At 38.9% G+C, this 26,909-nt stretch overlaps 1 protein-coding gene across 4 annotated transcripts in view; it reads right to left on the reverse strand.

Annotated features, from left to right (window-relative positions):
- The window catches only part of LOC119646997 (protein psiR-like), a 59,838-nt gene that overhangs the window by 22,355 nt on the left and 10,574 nt on the right, over positions 1-26,909 (reverse strand). For 2 of the 4 annotated variants that reach the window (XM_038047719.1, XM_038047720.1), the window contains exon 4: positions 4,438-5,157. The exons of 1 other annotated variant lie outside the window; for it this stretch is intronic. In XM_038047719.1, coding sequence (XP_037903647.1) covers positions 4,438-5,157 — 720 coding nt within the window. Of the gene's footprint in view, positions 1-4,437; positions 5,158-22,509; positions 23,233-26,909 lie in introns of all 4 variants that reach the window. One more of the 4 variants, XM_038047722.1, reaches the window with a different exon arrangement.

A 26,909-nucleotide genomic window follows, 5' to 3' on the forward strand; every position in this document is an offset into this window, starting at 1 on the left:
CGCTTGCCCGTGATTATTACCCTGGTGTAACTTAGGTATTCATACCTGACTCTATTGGTTTCCGACCTAAACACTAAACCCCATGAAAAAGTCCGCCTTTTCATTCTTACGCTGTTTAGCGGTCAGCCTTTTATACTGGACAAAATGTTGATTTAAATACAATAATCTTCAGCATAATAAAAGAATCCGTACATTTGAATTGAAAATTGAATTTCCCAAAAAACATATTCGTGACAAAATGGCAAAGACTTCGCTTCTGGTTTCCATGGTTTGCAAAGAAGCTGGATTTTTTAAGGATAGAAAGAGGTCGTCTGGTGATTTTGGTTTAAGGGGGTTATCTCCCGTGTCTGGTGATTTTGGTTTAAGGAGGTTATCTCCCGTGTGTCGGATCCTGAGGAATCGGGTTTTTTTTGGCATCAATTGTATCTAGATATAGCGTAGAATATATGGGCAACGTGATTTGTTTGATATTCGGAGTCGTTCGGAAATTATAGTGTTAAACACGTGATAAGTCACATGCCAGATTTATGTCGATCGCCGTAATAAAGCGCGTATTTATCGGTCCGAATGATGTTCGAATGACTTCACTAAAAGGACAAGAATTAAAGCGAAGGCTGTACATGTGTTTGTTGAAGAAATCTAAGGTTTATGGACTACACATAGCAGATTAATGATCAGTTATGATTTTATGGCAAAAGATCACATTCTACTATTTAAATGCGTTTTTCTCCAAACTGCATATTGAAAATCGGCTGCCACCATAGTTAAAAATCTATGAAACGGAATTCTTTGAAATTTCCACGACTTTTTCAGAACATATTTCTACGGTCCACAAACTAGGATAATTGTGATTCATTCAGTATTCTTTTTTATTCATTAAATAAGCCTTAAAAAACACCAAAATTCACAAAAAAAGTTTAAAACCCCACCAAAAATTTAGTTTCTCATATTTTCTAATAATCCTAATTTTCGGACTGTAGTTAAGTCTGTACGTTAAAATGCCGTTTACTTTTTTCGTTAAGATGATCGCAGTGCCCTCTAGTGTGGCAGCAGGAAAACACCTCTTTTGAGAGATGGGTGTATAAATTGCTCCGTATTTCAATAATGAACTATGCTCTCGGACTGGAAAAATTACTATGCATGCTCAAGATATTCTTTACAAAAAAATTCTAAGAAAAGCGGAAAAAACGGCCTTCACATTGGATGACCTCCTTAAATGAAGCGGCATAGCAAGAGAGAGATGAAATTTGCTTTCGATCGAAGAGATAGCAAGTGAACCACAAAAGAATTCTTGGATGACATAAGCATACCGATTCATAAAATCAAAGGCTCGAGCTCAACCTAATCCATTATAACATTTTCATGGTTTATGCATTTACGAATTTTCATTTTTCCCACCACTACTGATAAAAGGTTGAAAATGTTTGGTAAAACAATTTTTCTCTACAGGTTAAATGTTCAGCAATTTCTCTGATTTTTTTGATCTATTTTAGCAATTTGCATAGTAAAAAAGACGAGATAAAAAAAACCTGGGCCTAAATATTTTTTTTTCCAATTTCTTTGATATGTTTTCCTGTTCACTCCTTGGTGGAATATAGAGCGTCCACACTTGATGGCGCGATGGTTGAGGGGTTGGGTTCGAATTCCAATCGTCTTAGGTGTCTGTGTACGCCTTATACTTGTCTCGTTGTTATGAGCTTATCGCTGGCACAGCGTTAAGTGTGATGATTATAAAACTAAAGCACAACTTCTGCTATAGTATCGCCGTAATAGGACGAAAAAGTAGTGGTAGTCAATTCAAAAATAAATATCTAGCGATCAAACATCAAAAGAACCGAAATGAATCGACAGGAAAGTACTTTGCCGTAGCAAAGAATTTTGTGAGATGCGTGGTACGAAAAAGTAAGAAGAAGTCAAAGCGATTATTGTATCATGACCTGAACCGCTTTTATATTCATTTATACTCCCCTTGGGCCGCGCCTTCTTTTCTAAAGAGTTTTGTCTCTGCGCTAAAAATTGGCCCCACGAACTGGTTCCTCTTGATTAATCTGCTACTAATGAGCAAGAAAAATACCAGCTATAACATCTATTCTCAATATCTCCGATATCACCGGCATAACATGGATTGCGGTTTGGTTGAAATCACTCCAAAATAGGGTTAGAAAAATATCATACTGCACTTAGGGTTGCATATTGCCGAAAATGACACTAGTGAACCAGTCGTGGTCAGTATTTTAGGGATAAACTAGTGGACATGTAGTTTCAAAGAGTGGCACTTGTAACGCGGAGCTAGTCGCATCCAACCTGTTGACGACAAACTTCGAAATGGATGTGATAATTAGCAAGCTACCTCACACTCCTGATTATTGTGTTAAATCTCTGATCTATGCCAGCAAACTAGCGAGCTTAAACTATTTGAAGGTCAATCAACAGCAAGAAATTAGGGAATCGGTCGGTTTATGGCCATCTAGATGCATGGAAATTGTTATATAGTTTGTAATCAAGTAACAGCATTAAGGATAAGTTCTTTGCATTGAGATTATTTTATTAAAGGGTATGTATATGAACTCAATACAAGGCATGTTCAGAAAATAAGTGTACTTAATTTATGTAGATTTCAAAACAATTTCGAAAAAACACATAGATGCATTTGCACATATGCATGTAACTTATTTTTTAGCATCTTTAAAAAAGTTTCCGGCCTACTTTTCCACTTCTTCGTTCGTTGGAAACATTTTCCCACCCATGTGCACCTTCAGGAAAAGCCACCAGATGTAATCTAAATGGGCTAAGTCAAAGGACTGCCGGGGATAACTCAAATCGTCCCACCCATACGAATTCAGGAGCTGCTTGGTGGCGTAGGCCATGCCAGGCCTGGAATTTTCATGTAGCAGCTACACTTCCTTTGTCAGCATGCCCCTCCTTTTATTCTGAATTGCATTTTTTTCTTTTTTGGGAGTCCAGTAGTATCTTGCCGCGTTGATCTCCCCCTAAGCCTTTATGATTTCAAAATCCGAATGCCAGGTTTTTTTTGCCTGAGATTGTAGTTTTATATTGTGCGGCGAAGGATGAAAAGATGTAACGCCACTGTTGAAAGGCTCTTTTGGTTGCTGACAGTAAGACGCAGTAAGAAAACCCCTGGACAGTTTTAACTTGATCGAAAATCTCCTCTGATACGTGACGATACGAGTTTCGCACTTGGTGGAGATTGGATCGATATTTTTCGCAGGAGATACTCATGAGTCAAGAGTTTTCAACATACTAATCTCGAATTTTGTTTATTTTGAAAGGGAGCAATCAGGCTACATGGCGATGTTTCCAACATGTCGACAAAGTCGTAAATGTCCGGATGGCTCAATGGAAGAGGTTTGTATCGTGACTGTCGGATGCCAGATTCAGCAGAGAATGAGTACCTGAGTCAAATCAGGGTAATCACAGTCGAGCGCTTCAAGATCCTGATCCAATGGATTGATCAATGAAGGCAAGACAAAATATATGGTGGCAACGTCAGCACCGAAGACGAATCAACCAAGAACATCAAACCGCACTGGTCAAACACGAAGAAGAATAAGGATAGGAGAATACAACTTTGAGACCGTTGACAATTTCTCCTATCTAGGGTCGAAAATCACAACCGATAAAAGCTACGATGATGAAATCCGCGCACGGTTGTTGTCAGCCAACAGAGCCTATTTCAGCTTACAAAGATTGTTCCGTTCGAAACGTCTCACCATAGGGTCAAAGCTCTTGCTGTACAAGACTATGATCTTGCCAGTCCTCATGTATTCCTCGGAAACTTGGGTTCCGTAGCAAAAAAAATTGCGAACTCTTGGCCGCGTTCGAGAACAGAATCTTCCGAAGAATTTTTGGCCCCCTACATGAGGATGGACGATTCCGTAGCCTACACAATGACGAAATCTATGAGCGATACCATGACCGTCCGGTTGTGGATAAAATCCGGCTCAATAGGTTACGGTGGGCGGGTCACTTAATCCGTATGGATGAGGATGATCCGGCCCGGAAAGTCTATAAGGGCAATATCTATGGTAGAAAAAGAAGACGAGGCAGACCCTGCTTAAGATGGAGCGATGGTCTAGGTCAGGACGCCAGACAGCTTTTAGAGATATCGAATTGGTGGACCTCGGCGCAAAACCGGGATGTCTGGAGTTCCTTATTAAGGCAGGCCTAGACCGGATACCGGTTGTTGCGCCATTGATGATGATGATGAATGGATTGTCCCACCCATGATTATTATTATTAAAAAGTTTCACCAATGATCGTTCTATTTAGTTTCATTGATCCATAAAACCCCTCAATGTTGTGTCCGTGATTTGTGTTGAGTGTAGATGTCATTTTATTAAGTGTGAAATTGTATGTATTTATGTATGTATTTTGTATGTAAACATCTTTTAAATTTATTTATCTTTTCATACTAACCCTCATCAAGACACGTAAAGCAGGAGAGGCTATCTTCAGCTCCACATGTCTGCAGTAAAGTTTCGTTGAAGCTTGAAAGACAATTTGCATCCTCTGTCGAATTGCATACAATGCACTTTGGTTGTTCGATACATTCATTGTTGCAACTAACCGAATTGCATTTGGTGATCTTTTCTGAACCATCTAGTTCATTCATTGTTAAATTCGATTCCGCGGAACAGCCACGCTGCACATAGTCTCCCTTCTGATAAGTGAAACAATATTCGTCACGTCCGAGCAACAAATTCATCTCGCAGGTGGTTGTTGTATTTATCTCGCAACTGCTATTGCTTCCACTTAAGCCTATGCATCCCACTGTTCCGTTCGAAGTGCAACTAATGCATTGGAGCTGACTAGTTGATGGGTTACCATTACATAAGCTCGTATTGCAAGTAACCGTGTAGTCAGTGAGGGTGAAATTTCCATCAGATAGGCATCCACGGATAGTTTCAGTTGCGCTAATGACATCTGTATAGCATTCATCATTCTCTCTATAGTTGATACATGCTCTTGACTTTCCACTAGGAGTGGCACAATCACTCCCTTTACACTTGTAGCAAGTTAAACGATCGGTTGGAAAGACGTCGAGATTGCAGTATTCGTCCTGACAAGTTGTTTTTAGTTTGTAATCGGCAGGAAGATTTATCGATGACGAACATCCCCGACATGTAGCATTTCCCACTAAAGAAATTAAGAACCAGTTGAAATTTAGTTTTTTCCAAAATGACCCTGAATACAAAGATGCTGGAGCCTTGAGAAACAGAAGAACAGAAGCATATATTAGCTGCAAACACAAGGTTTTCAAAAAGCACATAACATAGCGGTGGAAAGCTGGAAAAACACATGTGTATATCTCGATATCTGAAAGAACGTTTCCAAAACACGGAGGCAGAACAAAGTATTAAAACAGCGACATGATTTTTTTGGAGAGGGTGGTTTCTATCATTTCCTTTATTGTGAGATCAGGACATCATACCCCAAAACATTAAACTGAAAGCAAAGTCATCAAACAATGTGTAGTATTAAGTGTGAAGGTTTTACTGTTTATGTTGTTTAGAAATCATTGATATATTAACAAATCGATTACAATAGCGTAACTTAAATATTATTTAGAATAGTCTACCAGCGTAACCTTAGATTTATTTGCCACTATATAGAATAAACGAGGGAAGCGGGGGCAGAAAGTTGGGGGCAGGGAAGTATACGGACGATAAGTGCAGCCTTTTACTTGCACTAATACAGAGATTCTTTAAAAGAGTAAATATCAAGTTGCATGCAAACCGTAAAGTTATTCAGTGAGTGACCGCCAATCATACAAGTTAATCCAGCAAAAAAGTGCAAGCATTGAGAAAGTCGAGCTTCATGCCTTGGTTAAGTTTCTTATCAAACAAAGAAAAATTCTTAAAATCATCAGACAGACTGACAGACAGGCATCTGTTTACCGGGACTCCTGCACAGACAAAACCGAAAACCAAAGTTTACCTTTTCAAATAAGGCAGACATTCAATAGCGCAGACAATCCCAGGCCGGGGTTTTCCCTGGGAGCTTCTACTGCAGAAAATATTGTGAAAGTTGAAAATTTCATATTATAAGAATACCGTTTGAAAAAGCAGTTTCAGAAATGGTTGGAATATGACTTACTTTTTAAAAAATCGTAGAAGACCATCCTGGCATGCCTAAGGTCTATGCAAGATGTAATAAAAATACTCAGAGCGAATCAGAAACAACAAGTGCTGTGTTACCTTGAGTTTTTGACTGATCGTAATAAGAACAGAGAAGTCATTGTTACTGAATACGGAAATTGGACTTGTCATTCTGAATGAATCTGAATCTAAACAATCCCCAATGCAATAGGATGAAAAGGGGGCATCACTCTTAAAACGAGGTTAAGGTATCTCAGTCAGTTGGGAAATTCATTTTACTCAATATGACACTGGACGACCAGAAAAAATGAATGAAAAAGGAAAGGTGGGGAAAATGGGCCAAATGTGCCTGCATAAATCGTGTGTTGCGATGCCTCAAATTTTCTAGTGACGATGAAGTAAAGGACGCGATTTCTGCCTATTTTAGATTCATCATGAGTAATATTTCACTTTCAGGTCGAGCTATCTAGAAATCAGAAATATCAAATATATCTTTGCTCCTATGGCTGAACAAATCATCTAAAATGTTCTTAAACAAAAAGTTGAGCTTCGGCTGGCTTAGACCTGAATTTTATTAGGCGGTTTTTGTCCTCGTTATAATTCATACATATGCCATGTTTTTGAATTTATGTAAAGGATGCAAATACCTTTTTTTAGCCATTTCGGTGACGCTGCTCCCAGGGTAGCGCCTCTGATCAAATGCTTCTGGCCTAGATGAAAACGGAAGTCATATAATTTTGTAACTTGGGTGCTTGCCCAAGACTAAAGGGTCTGTGGACCACAAAGTGAAAGTAAATTGCTTTACAACTGGCCGCCATCAAATGGATGGCGGAATCAGGACTCAATGAATTTCTTAAATAAATCCAACACACCGGCTTTTTGAGAGGGGTAGAAAGATGCGGGGAGGTGGGCGGGGGAGGGTGTATGTAGTATGTAGATGATGTTAAAAATACGACATAAAAAGGATTTCGTGAAAAGCACGTTCCTTCATAGATATTTCGGAGAAGGAATGTCAATACCTGCGGTCTTTTTGAGCGCTTAGTGGCATGTGACCGCTCCACTCATCAAGTGGCTTCAGGCCAAGACCCAAGCGACTTTCGCAAGTTTTCAGCACGACAGAATTTCCATCGATCCCAGATTGTACAATTGATGAAATCGACGTACGAGGTTCTGTCTTCTGATAATTTATTAGAAAGATGCCTGGGTGCACACACTCAAAACAACACCCAATCCCTTAAAAACTGTATTTGGATTTTAGCTCCAAAACATTTACACTCGGGCGAACGGGAGGTTGAAATTGCTATCCACTTAGCAGTGATGATCTTCAACGAATCCTTCCTTTTGTAAATTTTGCTAGTCATGGACGTGTTGAGGAGTTACTTTGGGAGACGAGAAACGCATCGACCGCTCAGAGCGTAAGGTGAGTGGACTGGAAAAAAGGCCCCGATTCAACAGAAAGAGGAAAATGCGGCCAACCGAGAACATTTTCTAAATGAGGAAGAGGGACTCTACGGCTTTGGTATTGGATATTGAATCTTAACTTTCTGCAATGTTTTCACCATATCTTATCGTTCAACGTGTTTTCCCGAAAGTTGACTTTTTAAACATTGTGACATCACTTCTACCAGAAATATTCAACAAATTCAATCAATTTTCTTTTCAATTGTTCAGTGAACATCTTGCTATGACTTTCCCAGGCAGTTTTTGAAAATTTTAATTTGTTCGAATTTTACAGCCTCTAAAGACTAAAAAAAGTGCAAAATTTAACTTTTTTATAAAGTGAAGTATATTTTTGCCAAACTTCAAAATTCCGCTCGGGAAAACATGGTCAACGGAACACTTATTAATAAGAAAGAAAGATTTTTTTTTATTTCTGAGATAAAATGACCGTCCAGGTGCCACAAAGCCGCCCATCACATTGTGGACTATTGTAAGAACGATTCAAGGATATCGTAAAAAATATTTTTGAAAAGTTGAAACATGTACAAATTAAATAAAAAAAAATTCATTAGATTATCTTTAATGATTGTTTTGCATTTAATTCCCAAAATAGGACTGAAATTTACGTTTGACGGTAAAAGACCGCCTTAATTTTCGGAAGCATATCGAAAATTCCATTTTCTGGGCTTTCTGGAAATCATTCTTCATTCCGTAGCGACTTTGTTACAAATGCAAACGCCATTTGATTTCTTATTTCAGATAAGCCAGTTAGCTGGAATCATGGCGCCACTCAACACCATTTTTTAATACTCACTCATATGGAATGAAATGTTAATAAAAATATCACATAAAGTTGAAAGTTCCATTTTCTTTGCCGTCAAAAAAAAAAACCCTAAAAATCCTGTCAAACGTGATAACTGAGCTGAATTGCTTCAAGAAGTTTTACACGACAAGCAGCGATACTTCACATTGAAAAAATCTCCACCACCGAACCTTGCCATTAGCACTAGTTGTTATTATAGTATAATCCAATTGATTGGTGAACATTTTGGACCCGTCCGTTCTAAAGTTTACCGGAACTGATGGTTTATTCCGCACAGGCCGGTTCCTACGGACACCGTAATGAAATCCAGACAGTTCAACGTGAGTACCTGCCGGTCTTCTTCGCATATGAAATGATTTGGAAATGACAATCATAGCTCAAAAGGAGCTCTTCCTGTGATAGGTGCTTAACCACACCCGCTATGAAACTCCCACAAGAGGACCAACCGCAGGTAACCGGGTCAAGAACGTGTCCTTCAGGAATTCTTCTGAACTATGTCCCCGTTCCCATGATACCAAATAACCTCTGGTGAGTCTTCCTGGGAAAAACCAGTTCAAATGAGTCCCTTGTGCGGAAAATCGCAATGAAACCTTTGCACCAGTCAATTACCGCACTGCGTTCACCCATCATTATAATGTTCCTACCCAGTGCAAACTCCTAAGATATCACCAATGCAGGGGGAGTATAGTTTCGTATTTGAAATTGATCAATCTTGCGTCGTACCTCTCATTTTCATGCGTTTTCCCAAGAAAAGTTCTTAAAAGCCCAAATCAAAGGATCGCTGAAGTGCATTTCATGTATGAATTTCATACTATTAATTTTACAAGTTGAAACTTCTTGAATCTATTACAGCAAAAAAGAAGTTAGAAACCATCCAAACCAAGAAGTTGTTGAAGTTTCTGATTTAAGGAAAAAAAGGTAAATCTACTACAGTGGAATTCTGATAATTCGTATCTCGCTTATCCGTATTTCCAGCTCATTCGTACAAATTTTTCGGTTCCCTGAGTTAATTTTTATTATTTTTGACTATCCATAATTGGTAATCCCGATAATTCCCACCAAAACTGTCAGCCCCTTGATGATGCGAATTATCGGGATTGTACCGTGTTTTCCATGTTGTTCCTTACTCAACTCTTGCTACCTGTCAATTAGTTTTGAGGACTTCGAGGGTTCTTCACACAGTTGAGTGGTATATTCTATGAAATCGAGGGCTAATAAAAAGGTCGACAAAGTTGTTTAAATCTGGTGGTAACTGTAACATCGGTGGTGCAATCGCCACTGCCTAGGCGCCTGCGTCAATAGACGGAACATCATCATCATCGATCATCGATCACTATCTTGTCCCATTCCAGGCCAACCGATTGGCATTCTGGCATGCACATTAGTTTTAATTTTTGCTTGATCGTCTATATCAAATGAACTAATGTCATATCTCATACCTGCAATTATGTTAAGATATGGCATAAAGATATCTAATTTTAAATTAATCAATAATTAAAATTAATTATATCAAGGCTCTTATTGTGTTTTCCCATATTTTTTAATTGGGGACAATATAACGAGCTTCATAAAGCTTTTAATACAATCTATACATATTATTGCCTTCATGCCCCCTTAGTAGCTGGCTTGTATAGTATCTAAATCTCTGAGGTTGATTTGGTGATAAGTCGATAAAAAATTAACAAATAAAAAAAGTACGAAATCTTGTTTATCTAAAAATAAAATAATAAAATATATATAATGCTCACTTTTTGGGAAACACCTTATCAAAGCGAATTAATAATCAGAAACTGGAAGCTTTTTCTTATGCAACAAACTCCGGGAAACTGCTTTTGATTTTTTGAGTATATCTTTTTCATTATTCGAATGAAATTAAAGGATTGATAATCAAGTTTTAAATGTAGTTCACATTCAAAATCAGTAACGAGTGTTAGGGATTTTCATTTGGCGATTAGGATTTCACTAATATACATAAGTTTAGCCAAAGGTAGTTACTAAATATTTTGAGTAAAAAATAGGTTAGTTTGATTTTTTTCTTTAAAGTAGAAAGTCATAAAAGACGAAGATAACCGAGACAAACTTAATATGTGGGAAGTGAAACGGAAATCAACTTTCGACACATATAAGTTTGGTGCCACTGATGCTTCAAAAGATTACCAACCGTTGAACCGATGCCGAGCGGCATCCAGTTCGGTGCCACCCTCGACAGAAACAACGCTTCCTAGATATACAAATTGATGGACGCCTTCGGTGCTCTCCTCATTAATGCATATAGAGAGAGTGCAATGACCCCATCCGATGAGAACGGTGTAACAGCAAATAGATTAGCATAGTCGAGTTGTTTGAGAAAACATGTCATATGAACGTCATCAATAACATGAAGGTGAATTTTGCTTTGGATCCCCATTTTGCGCATCATATGCCTCTCCGATAATAGCTATTAGTTTCTCTGAAATTCCCCTCCTGCGTAGAGCACTCCGGATTCACTCCCTGTTCATGCTATGAAATGGAGAACTCCACGCCCTGTTCCAAAATTGATCCGTAGAGTGTTGATGTCGTCACCGCATGAGGATCCGAAGTGGAAACTAGCCTACTTTCTGTGCATCAAACTTTCGAAATGTCTTTTGATGCGTTCCAGAATTATTTAAGCTATTATCTTTGCAAGGGCAGGGAACACGCAGATAACCCTAAAACTGTCACACTCAAAACGGTTGCCCTTTTTTGGAATCTTAACGACTATCCCCTTCCCCCACCCTTTGGGAAAGGTCCCGGATTCCCAAGATTTCTGTACGAGTGGAAGGAGCAGATCAGCTATAATTGCAGGTGGTGACCATCAAGCCCCGCGGCTTTATCCCATTTGAGTGCATTGATGGACAAATGATTTCTCTCCTACTTAGAGAAATAGTCCGTATCCGTATGTTACGGCGACTGGCCATTTTATCCACAAGAGGAAGAATTTCGCCGTAGGTGATATAGTTAAACACCGGAAGTATCCACCTCTTGAGTTGTTCATCATCGTGCATGAAAAGTCGACCGTTATAGCCCGCAGCGATCAGTAGAGCCTTCAAACTCTTCCATTTATCGATGTGCATTCACGATTCCGCAGTCGGCCAGATCTTATGATGGCCCTCTGTATATCTGCCGTTTAATCTGCAAGATAACTCTCCCACTGCCGAGCGACAACTGGGTCACAAAAATGGTCGATGTTAAACTTATGGGGTCGCAGCTCTCCAACCCTGGGAGAAATGGTGGACGCAACACATTAACGAACGTAAGTGACCATCAGATAACGACGAAATCTATGAGCGATATCATGACCGTCCGGTTATGGATAAAATCCGGCTCAATAGGTTACGGTGGGCGGGTCACTTAATCCGTATGGATGAGGATGATCCAGCCCGCAAAGTCTATAAGGGCAATATTTATGGTAGAAAAAGAAGACGAAGCAGACCCTGCCTAAAATGGAGCGATGGCGTAGATCAGGACGCCAGATAGCTTTTAGGGATATCGAATTGGTGGACCTCGGCGCAAAACTGGGATCTCTGGAGTTCCTTATTAAAGCTAGACCGGATACCGCACATCCAACAGACAATTCCTAAATCTACTGCGGGTCTGATTGCTCGTACAGCGTCGGTTAGTTAAAACTCATCCTATAACCCTATGGTAGGATGATGATTATTCATGAATAGAATGTACGCAAACATATACATAATCCATGACCCTGGTTTGTCGACCACTATTGATGTGGTCGTCATTCGTGTTAAAAGGCAACTGCTTATGGAAGAATGACCAATACACAATGCATGATTCTGGGTTGATGGCACTGGACTATTTGCTTGGAAAAAAATCGCCCTTTAGGCAAAGCTTTTGCAATTCCTCAAATATTGTGCAGAAGTATCTTGCTTACCTAGATGTTCTGGAACCCTCACATAGCGTGGGTATTAAGTCGGGGAGAGGCAAAGCCTTTAAGCACTCAGAATCTAATGGCCCATTGTACTCAAAGCGTTCTTACACTTTAGTCAAAATAGTGCAGAAATTATTCTGAGAGAACTTTATTTCTAGGAGATTAGTGGCCTTATTTTACTTAGTTACTGGTTGGCAACTGAGTCGGCTGATATCATGCACTTCACTATCCAAATTGACTTGCTATCAGTAACATTTTAACGTTGACCTCTTGTTTGAAACGCTTAGCTCTCTAATATTTAATATATTCGAATAACACAAATCTAAAACCTGATATCTTTGAAGAGCATAATGTTGACAAAAGTAGGCCGCTTTGTTTAGTTCTTCTGCAGATCACTATTGAAAATAGCCGAGATAAGCTACTAGATGGAGAACAATTATTATTTAAGATGCCATGGTAGTAGTCCCATCTATATTAAATTACATATTTCCTTTGACAGCATTAATTTGGGAAACGATGATACTTATTTGTACCTCACTAAATCCATCTTAACAAATTTGAAACTACAGTTACTTCAAAACCCACACCATTTGATGGTATGTTGTACCCAACAATATGCAAGAGATACCTTTCATCTTCATTCGGAACCTCTGGGTGTACATATATTAATCCTTGTATTTAATGCATTTTGACGCAAGACAAATGTGATTTTATTGCATTCCTTGCTCTACTTAGGAACCCACGTTGCTTGCCATGTAGATTTGAATTTCAAAGTCCAAGCGATTTTGAATCACCGCGCAAGGAACCCACTGCGACAGTTCATACTTCGTGAAAATTTGTTTTTCCAGCGATTTTCGTTTTCCTATCTACTGGGGCAACTTTCAGCAAGATATGTATACCTCAAATCTTCACATTTAAAACAACACGTATGAAATATGTTTGATAACAGCCGCTGATATTCATAGCTAGCATATCTGATGCTATTTATTCTTCCATTTGATAAAAATGTATATGAGATAAGTTTGAACTAGAGTTTATTTTGAGATTATTTTTTGCGAACTTCATTTGAAAAACAGAATAAATTGAATTATATAAGTATTATTGAATACAATATCGGAGAGGATAGTAATACTATGTTACCTATTTGGCATTATTTATTCATCTCAGTGGTAATGTCAGAATATTATCAAAGTATTAGAATTATCTTATCTATCCTTGAAATTTGTGAACAGCAAAGAAACTATTTATAGTCCAACTTATGTTGAATTTTAATTGAAATGCAAAAAAATCCAGTAACACCGCTTTGATCTACCGCAGGGGCAGATATGTATCTCAGAGTTAGAGAAGTAACAAAAAGGGTTCGTGCTAGGATATAAGGAGCCACATCGACAGTGGGTTCAAAAGGTGGGTAGCTTTTATTCACTTCTATATCCCACTGTTATAACAATTCATCACATGCAGGAGATATTTTCAACCCTTCCTTCTTCAGTCCAGAAGGATGCTCCAAATTATTTATGTATTTAGGATTATTTAATAAAGTCAAACCATAATTATCTTTATAACTCTATCTGCAACAATTGTTAATAAGTGTACAAGTAGACCATTCGCGGGGAGCTCAACTTTTTTGCTTCAATTTGGAGAAATCAGCCGCTGAACTGCATCGAATTGTTGTGGAGGCCTACGGCGAAACAACGTGCCGAGACTGATTCCGTCGTTTCAAAAATGACGAGCGACAAGGAGCGTGAAAATCGGCCCACGGAAGTTAAGGACCACGAATTGGAGGGACGAGAACGATACTCAAATGCAGAAAATGCTCGCCAAGCAATAGGTTTTTCTCAACAAGCTGTTTCCATGCGTTTGCGTGCAATGGGTAAGGTTCAAAAGATCGGAAAATGGGTGCCGCATAGGCACGATAGGCAAATGGAGCGGCGCCAAAACACATGCGAAATCTTGCTTGCCAGACACAAAAGAAAGATGTTTTTGCATCGGATTGTGACTGGCGATGAAAAGTAGATTTATTTCGAGAATCCTAAACGAAAATAATCGTGGGTTAATTCCGGCCAACCAGCGACATCTTTTTCAAGACCAAATCGCTTCGGACGGAGCACGATACTGTGCGTGGGGTATTCTCTACTATGAACTGTTGAAACCTGGTGAAACTGTTGATGCCCACTGTTATCACCAACAACTCATAAAATTGCATCGTGTTCTGAATGAAAAACGGCCGGAATATCAGCAAAGACATGAGAAGCTGATTTTCCTCCATGATTACTCCGTCACACACGCATGGAGATACTACCCCACCCCGCTTATTCACCAGACCTGGCCCCATCCGACTATCATCTGTTTTCATCGATGGGCAACTCGCTCGCTGAGCAGCACTTCGATTCTTACACAGACGTCCGAAAATGGCTTGAGGAGTGGTTTGCCTCGAAAGATCAACAAGTTTATCGGGATGGTATCCATAAATTACTCGAGAGATGGAAAAAATGTGTAGATATCAAGGGCCAGCATTTTGAATAAAGTTTTTTTTGGTTCCTACAATAAAATGTGTTTTTCTTCAAAAAAAAAAATAGCGGATTTAAGCTTGTACACCTGGTACAAGTTTTTGATTGGTAAGTTATATACAAAATAGTTAGGGACTATGGCGGCACCGAAAGTACTGCAATATTTGATGGAACATTGAAATAAAGGGATTTAAAATATGCTATTATGTAAGCATATTGTCAGAACTATTAGCCTTAGATAGAATATGTCGAACCCGGGTCTTTATAAAAGTGTCCAGGTAGATTACCTATGTGCGACATAATCAGAACAAACTTGTCCACCTCTTTCCTAAGCAACTCGATTTATTCATACTTTGCTTTATCATACGTAATTAAGAAAATGGCTTGTTCCAAACTCGGATATGCGTCAATGTTGGACTTCAAGGGAAAATATCAACCTATATCGCTTTAAAATTTAATGCCACAAACGGTCCGGAAAGTGCATTTGGACAGTCTGCAGCAAACTGCGGTCAGAACGTATGTAGACTCCGGTTGATCTGTCAGTTTCGATTGTTCAGACAGGTAGTAATCAAATGAAAAACTATTCGGTCTTTCGGCTGGTCTGAAAGGAGATCATGGAAACCGGTACGTGTAAGGCCAAAATTGAATTGATGGTGCCACCCACTTGCCGGTATGTGTATGGTGTTTTCAGCTCAAGAAGCGGCCAAATGAGCTCTGGGTTTTTCAAGCGTTACTGAGAGGCCTGCCGGATCGTGTAGGGCAGGCTGAATAGTGGCAATTACTTTCTGTAGTAACGTAGAGAAAATATCGGCGCAGATAAGCCTCAGCTTGACTTTAATAATAATCATCATTGATGCGACAATTCAATTGAATCTGTGCCTTGAAATATGCTAGAGCGCTTCATTCAAGACCATTACCGTACACTGCAGAAATAGGGTACCCTATAGGAGGCAATTTGGTACCCGCATTTCCAGATTTCTCGCTTAAAGGAAAAACATCATTGGAGAATAAAATTAACATCACGTTCATACCCTGAATCGGCGATTCAAAGAGGGAAACCCCAAACTGTTCATCTGATACTGTCTTTTACGCTTCATTTCTTCGTGATGTGGGCTTCCCACTCTGATTTGACGTTTCGGGGCCTACATAATTTTAAGCTCCGCTTTTTGTCATTGGTAAGTTGCTAATGATAGCCCAAAGCTGTGTGACTAGAAAAACAACCAAATTTGAATATAGGGTCGATTTTCAGACCACATGGAGAGTCACTGTCGATAAGTCGTGCCATTAGTGTGACCTCAACAAAAAGGAGTAAGCAATATTCACATCAGTCCACATGCAGAATAAAACTAAATTGAATAATTTTACCCACCCTCACGAAAAGCGTTTCCCTTCTTTATGCCAAAATTGCTAATCTCAGGAAAATTATAAAAGCTACTTGGGACTCTCCTTGCTACTCCATGAAATTTTCATGCCTTAAGATTGTAGCGAAGTCAGAAGAAGGATGTCTACGATAGTATGGTCATCTATTCCTTGTTAATGATACTCCACAAGCTCAAGATGACAGGAAATCACCGAAAAGACGACCTAGACTATAATGAATTAATACAGTAAATAGTGACTTAAAAGCAAGAAAAAGGCTTAACAAATGAAAACCAATTTTTACTACAGAATTATCTTTTTCGACCTGCTTTTGCTTCGTCTCAAGTTGAAAATTTACCGCAGTGTCGTTCGACCTATCGCCCTCTATGGTTTTGAGAAGTGGCCGACTATGAAAGACAATGAACGACGTCTCTCGGTAATGGAAACGAAGATGTTATGTTGGACTAGTTGGACGTTCGAAATGAGGATATTCGTGATTGATATGGGGCTGCACTGATGGTGGAAAAAATGCGAGAGAGGTATCTTCGACGGTACGGTCACGTAATTCGCGATAACGAGAATTCACTTGCCAAAATTGGTCGAAGTCGATGGGGAATAACCAAACGGCCCGTCGAAGCAACGATGGCTGATAGATCAGGTCTTTGACAGATCAAAACGACGAAACTGATCAAGACGAGTCGACCCTGCTTGTGAACGGGGCAAGAGTAGAAGAAGACAATGCATATGCAGCCCTCATAAAATCGGCCCGTACCAAAAGCCAAAAAGAACTACCCCAGTAGTATGAGTGGACTACATATGCCTGCGGGTGATATCTTTTCGTCTCATGCTGGTTGGCTCTTGAATAAAGCATATTGTTAGAGCAAAAGCTAAAATGTATATTGATATTGGATTAAATATGTATTTTATTTCTTCCCCTTTCGCTCGTAGAAAATATTTTTGAGCTGAATAAAAAACCTGGGAGAACCTTAGCTCAAACATGCTAAGCAGGAACCCTATACAAGTACATATGATGTAAAGAACAGATCTTACAAACCCTTGGATAATTAATTTATTTTGAAACATCTCCTTTAATGCATTCGCCTGAATTTAAAAAGTTTGTGATTCCATCATTTAATTTATTAAAACATAACAGTGAAGTTATTCAGCTATATTCATTATGTTTTGTACCAAACATTTTTTAACACCACTCTTATGTCAAGATACCCACCGAAGAATGTTTTAGAAGTTTGATATAGCTTTACAACACTCATCGAATTGTAGACAACTTTTGATTGTAACTTTCTTCCTGAGATATCAATCTACGAGAGGAACTACTTATCAGTGAACTTGCATTAATTGCATTACGAAGTTGTATCATTGCCTGTTCAATGAAATTCATGTTTATGAATGTAATTCAATTATGATCAGATTGCCTTTGTTGAGAAATATTGTTATAGCACTGCGGAACTCGATCACATTTTTTGAATTCCAACAGACTATATCTGATAAACGTTAGATAGTTGACTACTGGAAGTAGATGTTGCTGGAAATGCACATTGTACTAATATTTGTAAATAAACGTCCGGAACAATACCAAGAAGTAGTTAAAAGAGAAGATCGTATCTAGCATCCGTTAAAATTCAAACAAGAAGAATTTAAAACATTCAGAATGATTCAACAGAATAGTATCTCCAAATTGAAACCGAGAATAATCTAAGATTGAGGCGAAATTTCTTTCCACCTCAAACAAATCTTCACCTTTTTGGATCATTATAGTCAACTAAACAGTCTCAACTAGAACTCCCATGGTTTCAATGCTTTACCTAAAGCTTCTTTATTGTGATATGGGATTATAATTTAGAGGATCTTTACTAATTCTCCACTCTATTCACGGGTTAGTTTTTCCTAAAATAGCTCTTTATTGGAAAGGGGCATAAAACATATAACAATAACACCGCTAATCGCAAAACGGTATGGCAGCTAGATGCTATGATCAGTTGCTGCATGTGTTTTATCAACTATCTAATAAAAAATTTAGTAGGTATACGTGAGTAGTGGATGAAATTAATTGATAGTATTGAAAATAAAGACATATAGTTACTCTATTATACATGTATAATAAATTATAATCTTTGCCAACTTATATTCTCTTATAATGGAATAAACAGGGACGCGAAGCAAAAAGCCGCTCCCTCCCCTGAAAATTATTCGAGCTTTTCGAAGTAGCACAAACAATCCACTTTCATTAAATACTCCCTATTCCGGGTCCCCAAGAAAACCTCGGACCAATGGAATCATTCCCTTTCTCCCACCCTCAGGCGGGTCTGAAACTGGTGGGATACGAAACTGCTCCGGGAATCTGGAACAATGATTCTTAAAGGAACCAAGAGTAACTTACAGGGGAAGGAACACTCAGAAAATTCTTATTCTTACTTTTTAGCTACGGTTGGCAATGGTTGCTGATTTATTTCCCAAAAATAAGGCGATGGGTGAGGACATAGTTGAAGTCAAGGATTGTGCTTTGCTGTTGCGTTGAGTTAGGTTCCCGCAGAAATAGACGACGTAATCAAAAGATACAATTTTTATTGGCTTGTAGCTTGTTATTAACTGGGATTTCTTTTCAATTGCAATGAGATGATGGTAGACAGTGGTCTGCGAAAATCTGAACTAGAAATCTATTCTACTTAAATTCCAAGAAGAAAATTTCCAGATTTCTTAATTCTTGAGTTACTTACGGCCACTATTGATGAAGAATTCTTTCTAGTAGTTACAGTAAACTGTATTCGTGAAGAGATGGGGCGAAAACAGAACCTATGCAATTTTATCCACTGGAACTCCCACTCAGCTCTACTCAAATTATTGGAGAGCCTAATCACTTAATCGAAAAAAACAGAGACCGGAATTTCGAGAGATCCAGAAGAGGACTGAGGTGTAATGGCAGAATCAAACGCGCTGAAACACTTCTCCGTAGCAAACAGTAGATCGGCTGATCCTTTGAACGAAGGACGAGAAACGTTTGTTTGAGGAAGGAGAAAATAAGATTCACTATAGGCTGAACGGCGGTATAAAATCTAGATTTCGCAAGAAATAGGTAAGATAATCTCACCGGCTGTCGATAGTAATTATTATTCAAGGCGCAGATATCCTGCTGCGATAATGGCTTCCCTTTAAGTAGAGAGTTAACACATCGATCAATAAATCCACAAGATAACACACAGATGAAACTATCATACCGTAAAGCAACATAGCCCATGAAATGGTCACTTAGGAAAACGTCCAAAAGGGCACAAAATGATTTTTTCTGACATTGGATAAAAAATAACAACGTGTTAATGATTCAGAACGCTGTTTGGAGCTGTGCGAACGGAATAAAAATAAAAAAACTTCTTGCATGCATGCAACAATGAACGATCAGATCCGCCACTACACACAGGAATCGAATTGACCATCAGCTGAGGGGAGAGGGGACGGTGAAATTCGTTGGAAGGGTTTTGGCCGCTGTATTTTAGGATGCTTACGGTATCATATTCATAGATAATCTTGGAAAAAGTGAAACCATCAAAAGCGGGCCCATATCAAGAAAAACTGGGTGATTTTGGAAAAGCGTTATAATAGTTGCATTATTCTTGAAAGTAGTCTCTTCTTTGGCGAATAAAGTCGAATTTAAAAAAAAATGTGTTTTACTGAAAGATCTTCTGAACTTATTGACCGATGTGTAAAGAATGGACTTAAAATATTCTCCATTTTAAAAACTCACTTCAATGTATGGAAATGTACGGGTTGTCAAATTACAAATTCTGAACATTACTGAATGCTAATGGCAATAATCTTTTGCAACCGTTTATAGACAAAGATTAGTTTCTAATATGAGCACGGTTCCTTGAAATGGTATCTGTTCCTTAATGGCTGATTTATTCAACTTGAGCGATAATTACAACGATGTAGTCAGGTGAAACTCCTCCTCTAATTCGTGCGGCATCTGCATCCTAGTTTCAGATTGGATTTGGCTACGAGTTTTCAATTTATTTTGAAGGACATCGCATTACAATAGTGCAATGGTATCCATCATGTGTCCGGACGGTTTAGTGGTTAGAGCGCTAGGATGTCGCAGCAGAAGGTAGCGGTTCAAACCCCACTGGTGGCAGGGGGGTTTCTATCGTGACTGGATGTCGGAAACCAACTAACACAGCTGTGAATTGGTACCTGAGCAAAACCAGGGTAATAATCATGGGCGAGAGCAATGCTGACCACATTGCCTCCGACTGGACTTGAATGGAATACTATAACACAGGACAAAGTCCAAACCACTTGGATTATCGCGCTAATAGTTATTATTATTATAAATGTTATCCATCAGTGGATACTTCCGATACACAAAAAAAGAATCACTTCTATAAACAACCGCACGCAGTTGAGAAATGGCCTCTTAAATATAACATTGTGATCTTAATCTTAATACCAAGCTGGGCTCGGACATCAACTTAGTTTGATATGCAATAGAGAGACTTGTTGAAGGCAGTTATTACTTGTAGAAATAGGTCAACATTTCTTGCCATATTGAATAGAGCCAGGGTCTTCACCTCGAAGAAAAACAGCTTGATAAAGATAGCGCCTCTAGTTGTAAAGAGCACCTGAAAAATTTACCCTTGCCAACTCTTCATACACTCACACTTATCCAAAGTTACTAAATGAATGAGTCAACCAAAATAGAGAAAGTAGAGATAATCTACTGAGGGGTCTACCCTCGTAAAATCTTGCGGAACAGTTGACGATGAGGCATCTCAGGAAGATCTATCCTGAACAAAAGCACCAACCAACCGCGTTTTGAATTTTGCACCTCTGGCAGCGATAAGGTTACTTCTTGTGCGAGTTCGAATTTGTGCTCAAAATCGGCATTAAAATATAATACAAACTCTACGTTAACGACGGAATGAGAAAAAAACGATATCGATTACATCCGGTCGTGAAACGTTATGTGAGCCGAAATTGACCGGTAATCTGTGATATTTATACCGTTAATTCTCTACTGCGCAAAATCCGAAACCAAACAACTTATCTTATCAACATAAGAATCTGTCATGGGACTCATTCACCTAAGATTCGGCATCGACATATATTGTAACTAGCTCGGTTGGTAAGAGCAGTGGAATAGTAGAAACGACAGTGGGCATTATTTGCCCGAAATATTGAGCGCTTAGGTTTTTGTGTCGTCACTCCAAAAATTCGCTCCCTGGGTGCGAGTGTGATACTACTGCAATCTCATTCGCGACGGCCTTAAAACCAAAAATATCTTTTTCAGCTGGGCTCTTCGACTCCGGTTCCCAGTCTTTTCTTTTTTGTAAGGACATTGTGGATTAAAGATGTTTGCTGCCGTATGTCCTTATCAGAAACGATGGCACCGTGTGTCCAGGGATCGTGCTACCAAAGCTGCCTTCAGGCTCCCGCAGTTAGGGTGACCACGGGATCGGTAGTATCTCCAGTAACAATACATAGCCTTATGTTCATGCAGCATGTGTGCAATCTGGTAGACTAGGTTAGCTTCATCAATCTTTTTAAAGCTTTGGGATAGGTCTTCCCTCATCGTGGTCAACCTGGGTAGCCATTGTGGCCAGTCTCTACTTCAATAAGTCATTAAAAGTTTCAAAACTACAAAGGATAAATCTAATTAATTTTTTTCGCGATTTCGATGAAATCAATGAATCTTAAATTTTAATCAACTGCGGTGAATAAACAACGGTTAAAAATATCCTCACCTGGTAGAATACTACTATTTTCAATTAACTTTGTCATGAAAGAAAAAAATGATAAACCTCTAAGAATTCATTGCGTGGTCCAGATCAAATAAAAGATTCTTCTAATAAATTTTCAGAAAATTTTTCAAAAAATTATTTGGGACTGCCGGTTTCATGGAGATTTTTTATATCGAAAATGGAGTACTTATCTTCGAAAACTGAGAAGATATCCCAGTTTCCTGGCGAAAAAAATTAAAATATTTAAGATCTTTACACACACATTCACAAATTTGTTGGAACGTTCCTTCGTTGAAATCAGTCCGAGCAGTAAACAAAGAAATTATTAATAAAAATGTTAATTCTAAGAGATACTAGTATAAGCATCCTTTTCCGACACGCATTGTTGGCTATAAACCCTGCCTAATGCAGGGAAATGTTTAAAAGTGTTACTCGCAACATTACCCACGTTGGGCGCCAAAATTCACTTTCTAATCAAGTAACAAATCTTACGTTTTCGCTAAAGTTCTCTTCCAATCGTTAAAACTCATGAATCGGTAGATTAAATTTCAATCCATTTTATGAAACCATCCATTTGGCACTCACTACTAATTCCAAAAATACAAACCTGCTCCTAAGCATGTGAAACACGAAGCAACCGCTTGCGACGTGCATGTTTCCGCTGTTATGTTACTCAAGTCCCTTGAGCAATTAGGATCAACGGAGGAGTCACACGTGTAACAAACACTTTGTGGAATACAATCCACATTGCATTGGTTATCTGTACATGTATATTCATACTCTTTCCTATTCTGATTAACCATTACAGCACTTCCATCCTCTGCGGAGCAACCTCGTCGGACGTAATCACCACTTTGATAAGTGTAACAATGATCTTGCCTGCCCAAAAGGACTTGCATGCTGCATGTGTCAGTAACGGAAATATTACAATTTCCTGATCCATCAGCCAAGCGCACGCAATCCAGTGTGTCATTCGAATTACACTTTACACAGTCAAGATTTCCGATGGATGGCAAGTTGTTGCATAAGTCGCCCTTGCAAGTCATAGTGTATTCGGTAGCAGTGTAGTTTCCATCCGATAGACACCCTCGTACGGTGTTGCTTGCATCTATGACATCCGTATAACACTGATCGAGTGGTGAATAGTTTACACATGGTCTTGATCTTCCAGAAGGCTGACTGCATTTACTTCCTTGACACTTGAAACAGTAAAGCCGGTCGGATGGATAAATGTTGGAGTTACAATACTCATAGTTGCACTCTTCCTTCAACGGATTGTCGTCCCGTAAAGAAATTGAAGAAGCACATCCGCGAAAAGTTACTTCATCGACTATAGGTTGAAGAAGTATAGATACCATTAAGTGACAAATTTAAACCCTGGAAAATGTGTTCGTGTGATGCGTATGTCTCAAAGCGTCAATGATTCCCTCATTTTTATCACAATTCCATTGAGTCAGTTGACATTATCAATATTATGTTATCTTTCGTTACCGTCTTATCGTTCACCAATTTGACATGTATATTATTAAATTTAACCTTCACCTACTCGTACATAATCAATTTTGCGCGTATTATTTTACTAAACAGTGCCAACACTAAAATATTGAAAAAGCCCCCGTAAGGCACTGCTTCACCATTGTGTTGTCTTAAATGTCATTGCAATGGTTTTATCAAGGCTTGGCGATTTAATTAATTTCATTTATTTAAATCTGGAAGATAACATTATGCGGGAAGGTAGAATATGATAAACTTTATGCGGGAAATCCATAAGTACACATCCACTTCGTTTCGCTATCTCGTCTTATACTACTGTACAGAATAATTGCAATGACGGTTACTCCATTTGCAAACTTATTTCTAAAAATTTTATTTTATTGTCGTGTAATGGATATTCTTTCAACCTGCTTTACTTTTGGATGATTATAAAATAAAACCTACAAAATACAACTTAGACTTTCATTAAACTTAAAAATGCAAGCAATAATCGTTGATTCGTTTCAAAGTACAAGTACACATCTATAATATTAATATGAGGAATTATTATTAGTTTATAATATTAGTACGTTCCAAAGAAAGTAAGGTTACATCAGCAATACAATGACACCATTTTTTGTCAAAAAACGCATCAGTGTTTCTTTATCAGCCCAAAAAGTGTATATTTTCACAGTTGGTTCCTATCAAGTGGAGAATTATAAATTTTTTTGTTTTAAAATTCAGGGAAAACTAAATTAGCCATTCCTTTGATTGCGAACCGGATCAATTGAATATAAATTTTCTCCCACTTTTTTGGTCAATGTACCCCTCTTTGCCAGCTAACAACCAATGCTTAAAAACTCAGGCGACTATAGTTTCGATAATATATGTATAAGGGAACGGACAGCACCTAACTACGAATGCACGTCGTCAATGGGAAAAGTTCACACCGATCGTGGACATGCCTGCTTGCCGTGCTGTATATCAGGTGAGATATTTCCTTTTCAATATGTATTTGTGTTCAAAGAGTAGTATACATAGGTCCCAGGGTGAAACGGGGATTGATACACATGATAGAGCATAAAACTTCGGAAACGCAGCAGCAATTTTAGTACCAAACCTTATATCTACTTCCCCGTGGTGACCGCTGCAAGTTCTTTCTTAACTAAAAGCTCCACATGCAGAAGGATGAAGACGAGTCTCCCGCGCCTGAAAACGAGATAAATTGTACCAACTGCTTTTCAAAGTGGGGGCTTGGGTAGGGCTGACAACCCTACACGGAAAATCGAAGTTAGAAACCCACAAAAGAAGCTTCGGACTGGATGGACTGACGATTTGCGCATTTCCTAATGGAACCGAGTAGGTTTCTTAGTCAGCAGAAAAAACAGAATCTACTGGTATCGGCTTTGAAAACATAAGCGAAAGGCTACGCGCTCTACATTTGCGAGGCAAGTTTCAAAATTCAAGCCCCATTAACGTTCACTTCCCTATAGAAGAGATTGCAGGGTCAGAGAAAGATATCTTCTACGGGGCAATAGGATGAACCCTCGAAACCTGTTCCATGTATAATATCAAAATCATACTTGACGGTTTTAACAGCCAACTAGGGACTGAGCCCGTATTCAGGCGATGAAAATACTAATGATAACGGACTGCGGATGAAAATAAGCTAGCAACGCGCGAAGACTTTTTACGAACTTCATCGAGTGGAGAAACGATTTCACAGATGGAAAAAATAAGCCTGGGAAAACAACAGGTCTATGAGCTCGGAAAGTACAGGGAACAACCGTACCTTGCGAGGAATTTTTACCAACAAATCAACAATATGACACCTTATACACCTCGATAGTCATACTGCTTGATTTGGAGGTCATGCCAGCTGAAGACGACGGGCAATTCTCCCACCACCAAGCGTGGAAAAAACAATCCATGCAATTCATTGGCTTAAAAATCATAAGTCGCCAGGACCCGATGGAATTACAGCGAAACTAGATAAATCTGGAGAAACCAACTTCTCGAAGCGGATCACTCTCGAGACTATTCATCATTAACAACGGTCTAAAGTAAGGATATGCCCTATCGTCGACCGTTTTTAACCTGGCCCTGGAAAAGTGATTCGTGATGCTGAGGTAAATGCAAGGGATACGATCCTCTTTAAATCCACCCAACTACTGGCCTATGTTGACGATATGACATCATGGGAAGAACAACCCGAGATGTACAAACTGCCTTCATCCAAATCGAGCAGGCGATAATCGGCCCGAGATCTTGACCTGCACACCAATTAAAAGAAAACGAAATATATGGTGACAACGTCAACACCAAACACCAAAGAGGCAAGGACATCAAATAGCATTGGTCAAATAAGAAGAATAAAGATTGGAGACTACAACTTTGAGACGGTTGACAACTTCTCCTATTTAGGGTGGAAAGTCACAACCGATAACAACTACGACGTCGTGAATGACACAAATCACAGATTTGATCAGTCTATCTTCCACTATATAGAACTTTACGTTCTATGGTATGTATGATGGGGACAATAGTTGGTCTAAGACGCAATGCAACTTCCTTTAACAGATTATTATAGCATGCATGATGCTATAGATGTAGTAATAGCAAATTCTTCTACCTTCATGTTTAATTCAGCTTTCAGATCAACCATTGTAAACGATTTATTTTGTACATATCGTACAAAATATGTTCCATCGCTGGAGTAGCAACTACACAAAACCTTGCGAACAACCTGGTGATATTAGTGTCCGGGATATTGTTATCAGCGAGATTACGTGTTGGTAAGGGTATGCAGGGGGACTGCAAGATGCGGACTCGGCACACATTTTTCAAAATTATGCAAATTCCACCACCCTATAATAGAAAGTTGATTCTGGATCCTAAGTTAAGTTGGTTAAGAAGGTCCATAGGCGTAAGGAAATGTGGTCTTTACTTGAGAATAATTCTTTAGATGTACACAGCCATTTTCCGTACCATCATAAGGTATGATTATTTTGTGTAGTGGCTGCTGAGAATGAATACAATGAGACTAAGCTATAACCAGTAAAAGGGGCACAATAGTTCTTCAAGGATGCGGTGTGACTTTCCCTTAACAGAATAATAAGCTTAATAGAGTCCAAGAAACAGCACGTGCAATTAGTACTAAGGCTCTGCGCTCTTCCTCAGTATGTGTTCTCAATGTAGCCCAAACCTCCTTCCATACGAGCTTCATGTTAAATACGTTAGGAAAGTAAGCAGAAAAATATACGTTCCAAAACGAAATACCGCGGTAAGAAAACTGAGCGTCAAAAGAAATTTTAAGTTAGGACTTCCAACCAGGGCAGAATGGAAGAAAGGAAATATATTACGGGGTTGCTACACGGTTTTCCTTACCGACGGCTAAAACATGATCTTGGAGTCGAAACAGTTTTCCAAGATACGTCAGTTTGATGGTATTGATGGGTTGTTGTTGGCTGGGACTTGATCCGAGTCCCAAGCCTAACATAGTCTTTCTAACTGACAGCCAATCTATTATGAAGG

The sequence above is a fragment of the Hermetia illucens genome, chromosome 1 (assembly GCF_905115235.1).
Source record: "Hermetia illucens chromosome 1, iHerIll2.2.curated.20191125, whole genome shotgun sequence".
Classification (NCBI taxonomy): Eukaryota; Metazoa; Arthropoda; class Insecta; order Diptera; family Stratiomyidae; genus Hermetia; species Hermetia illucens.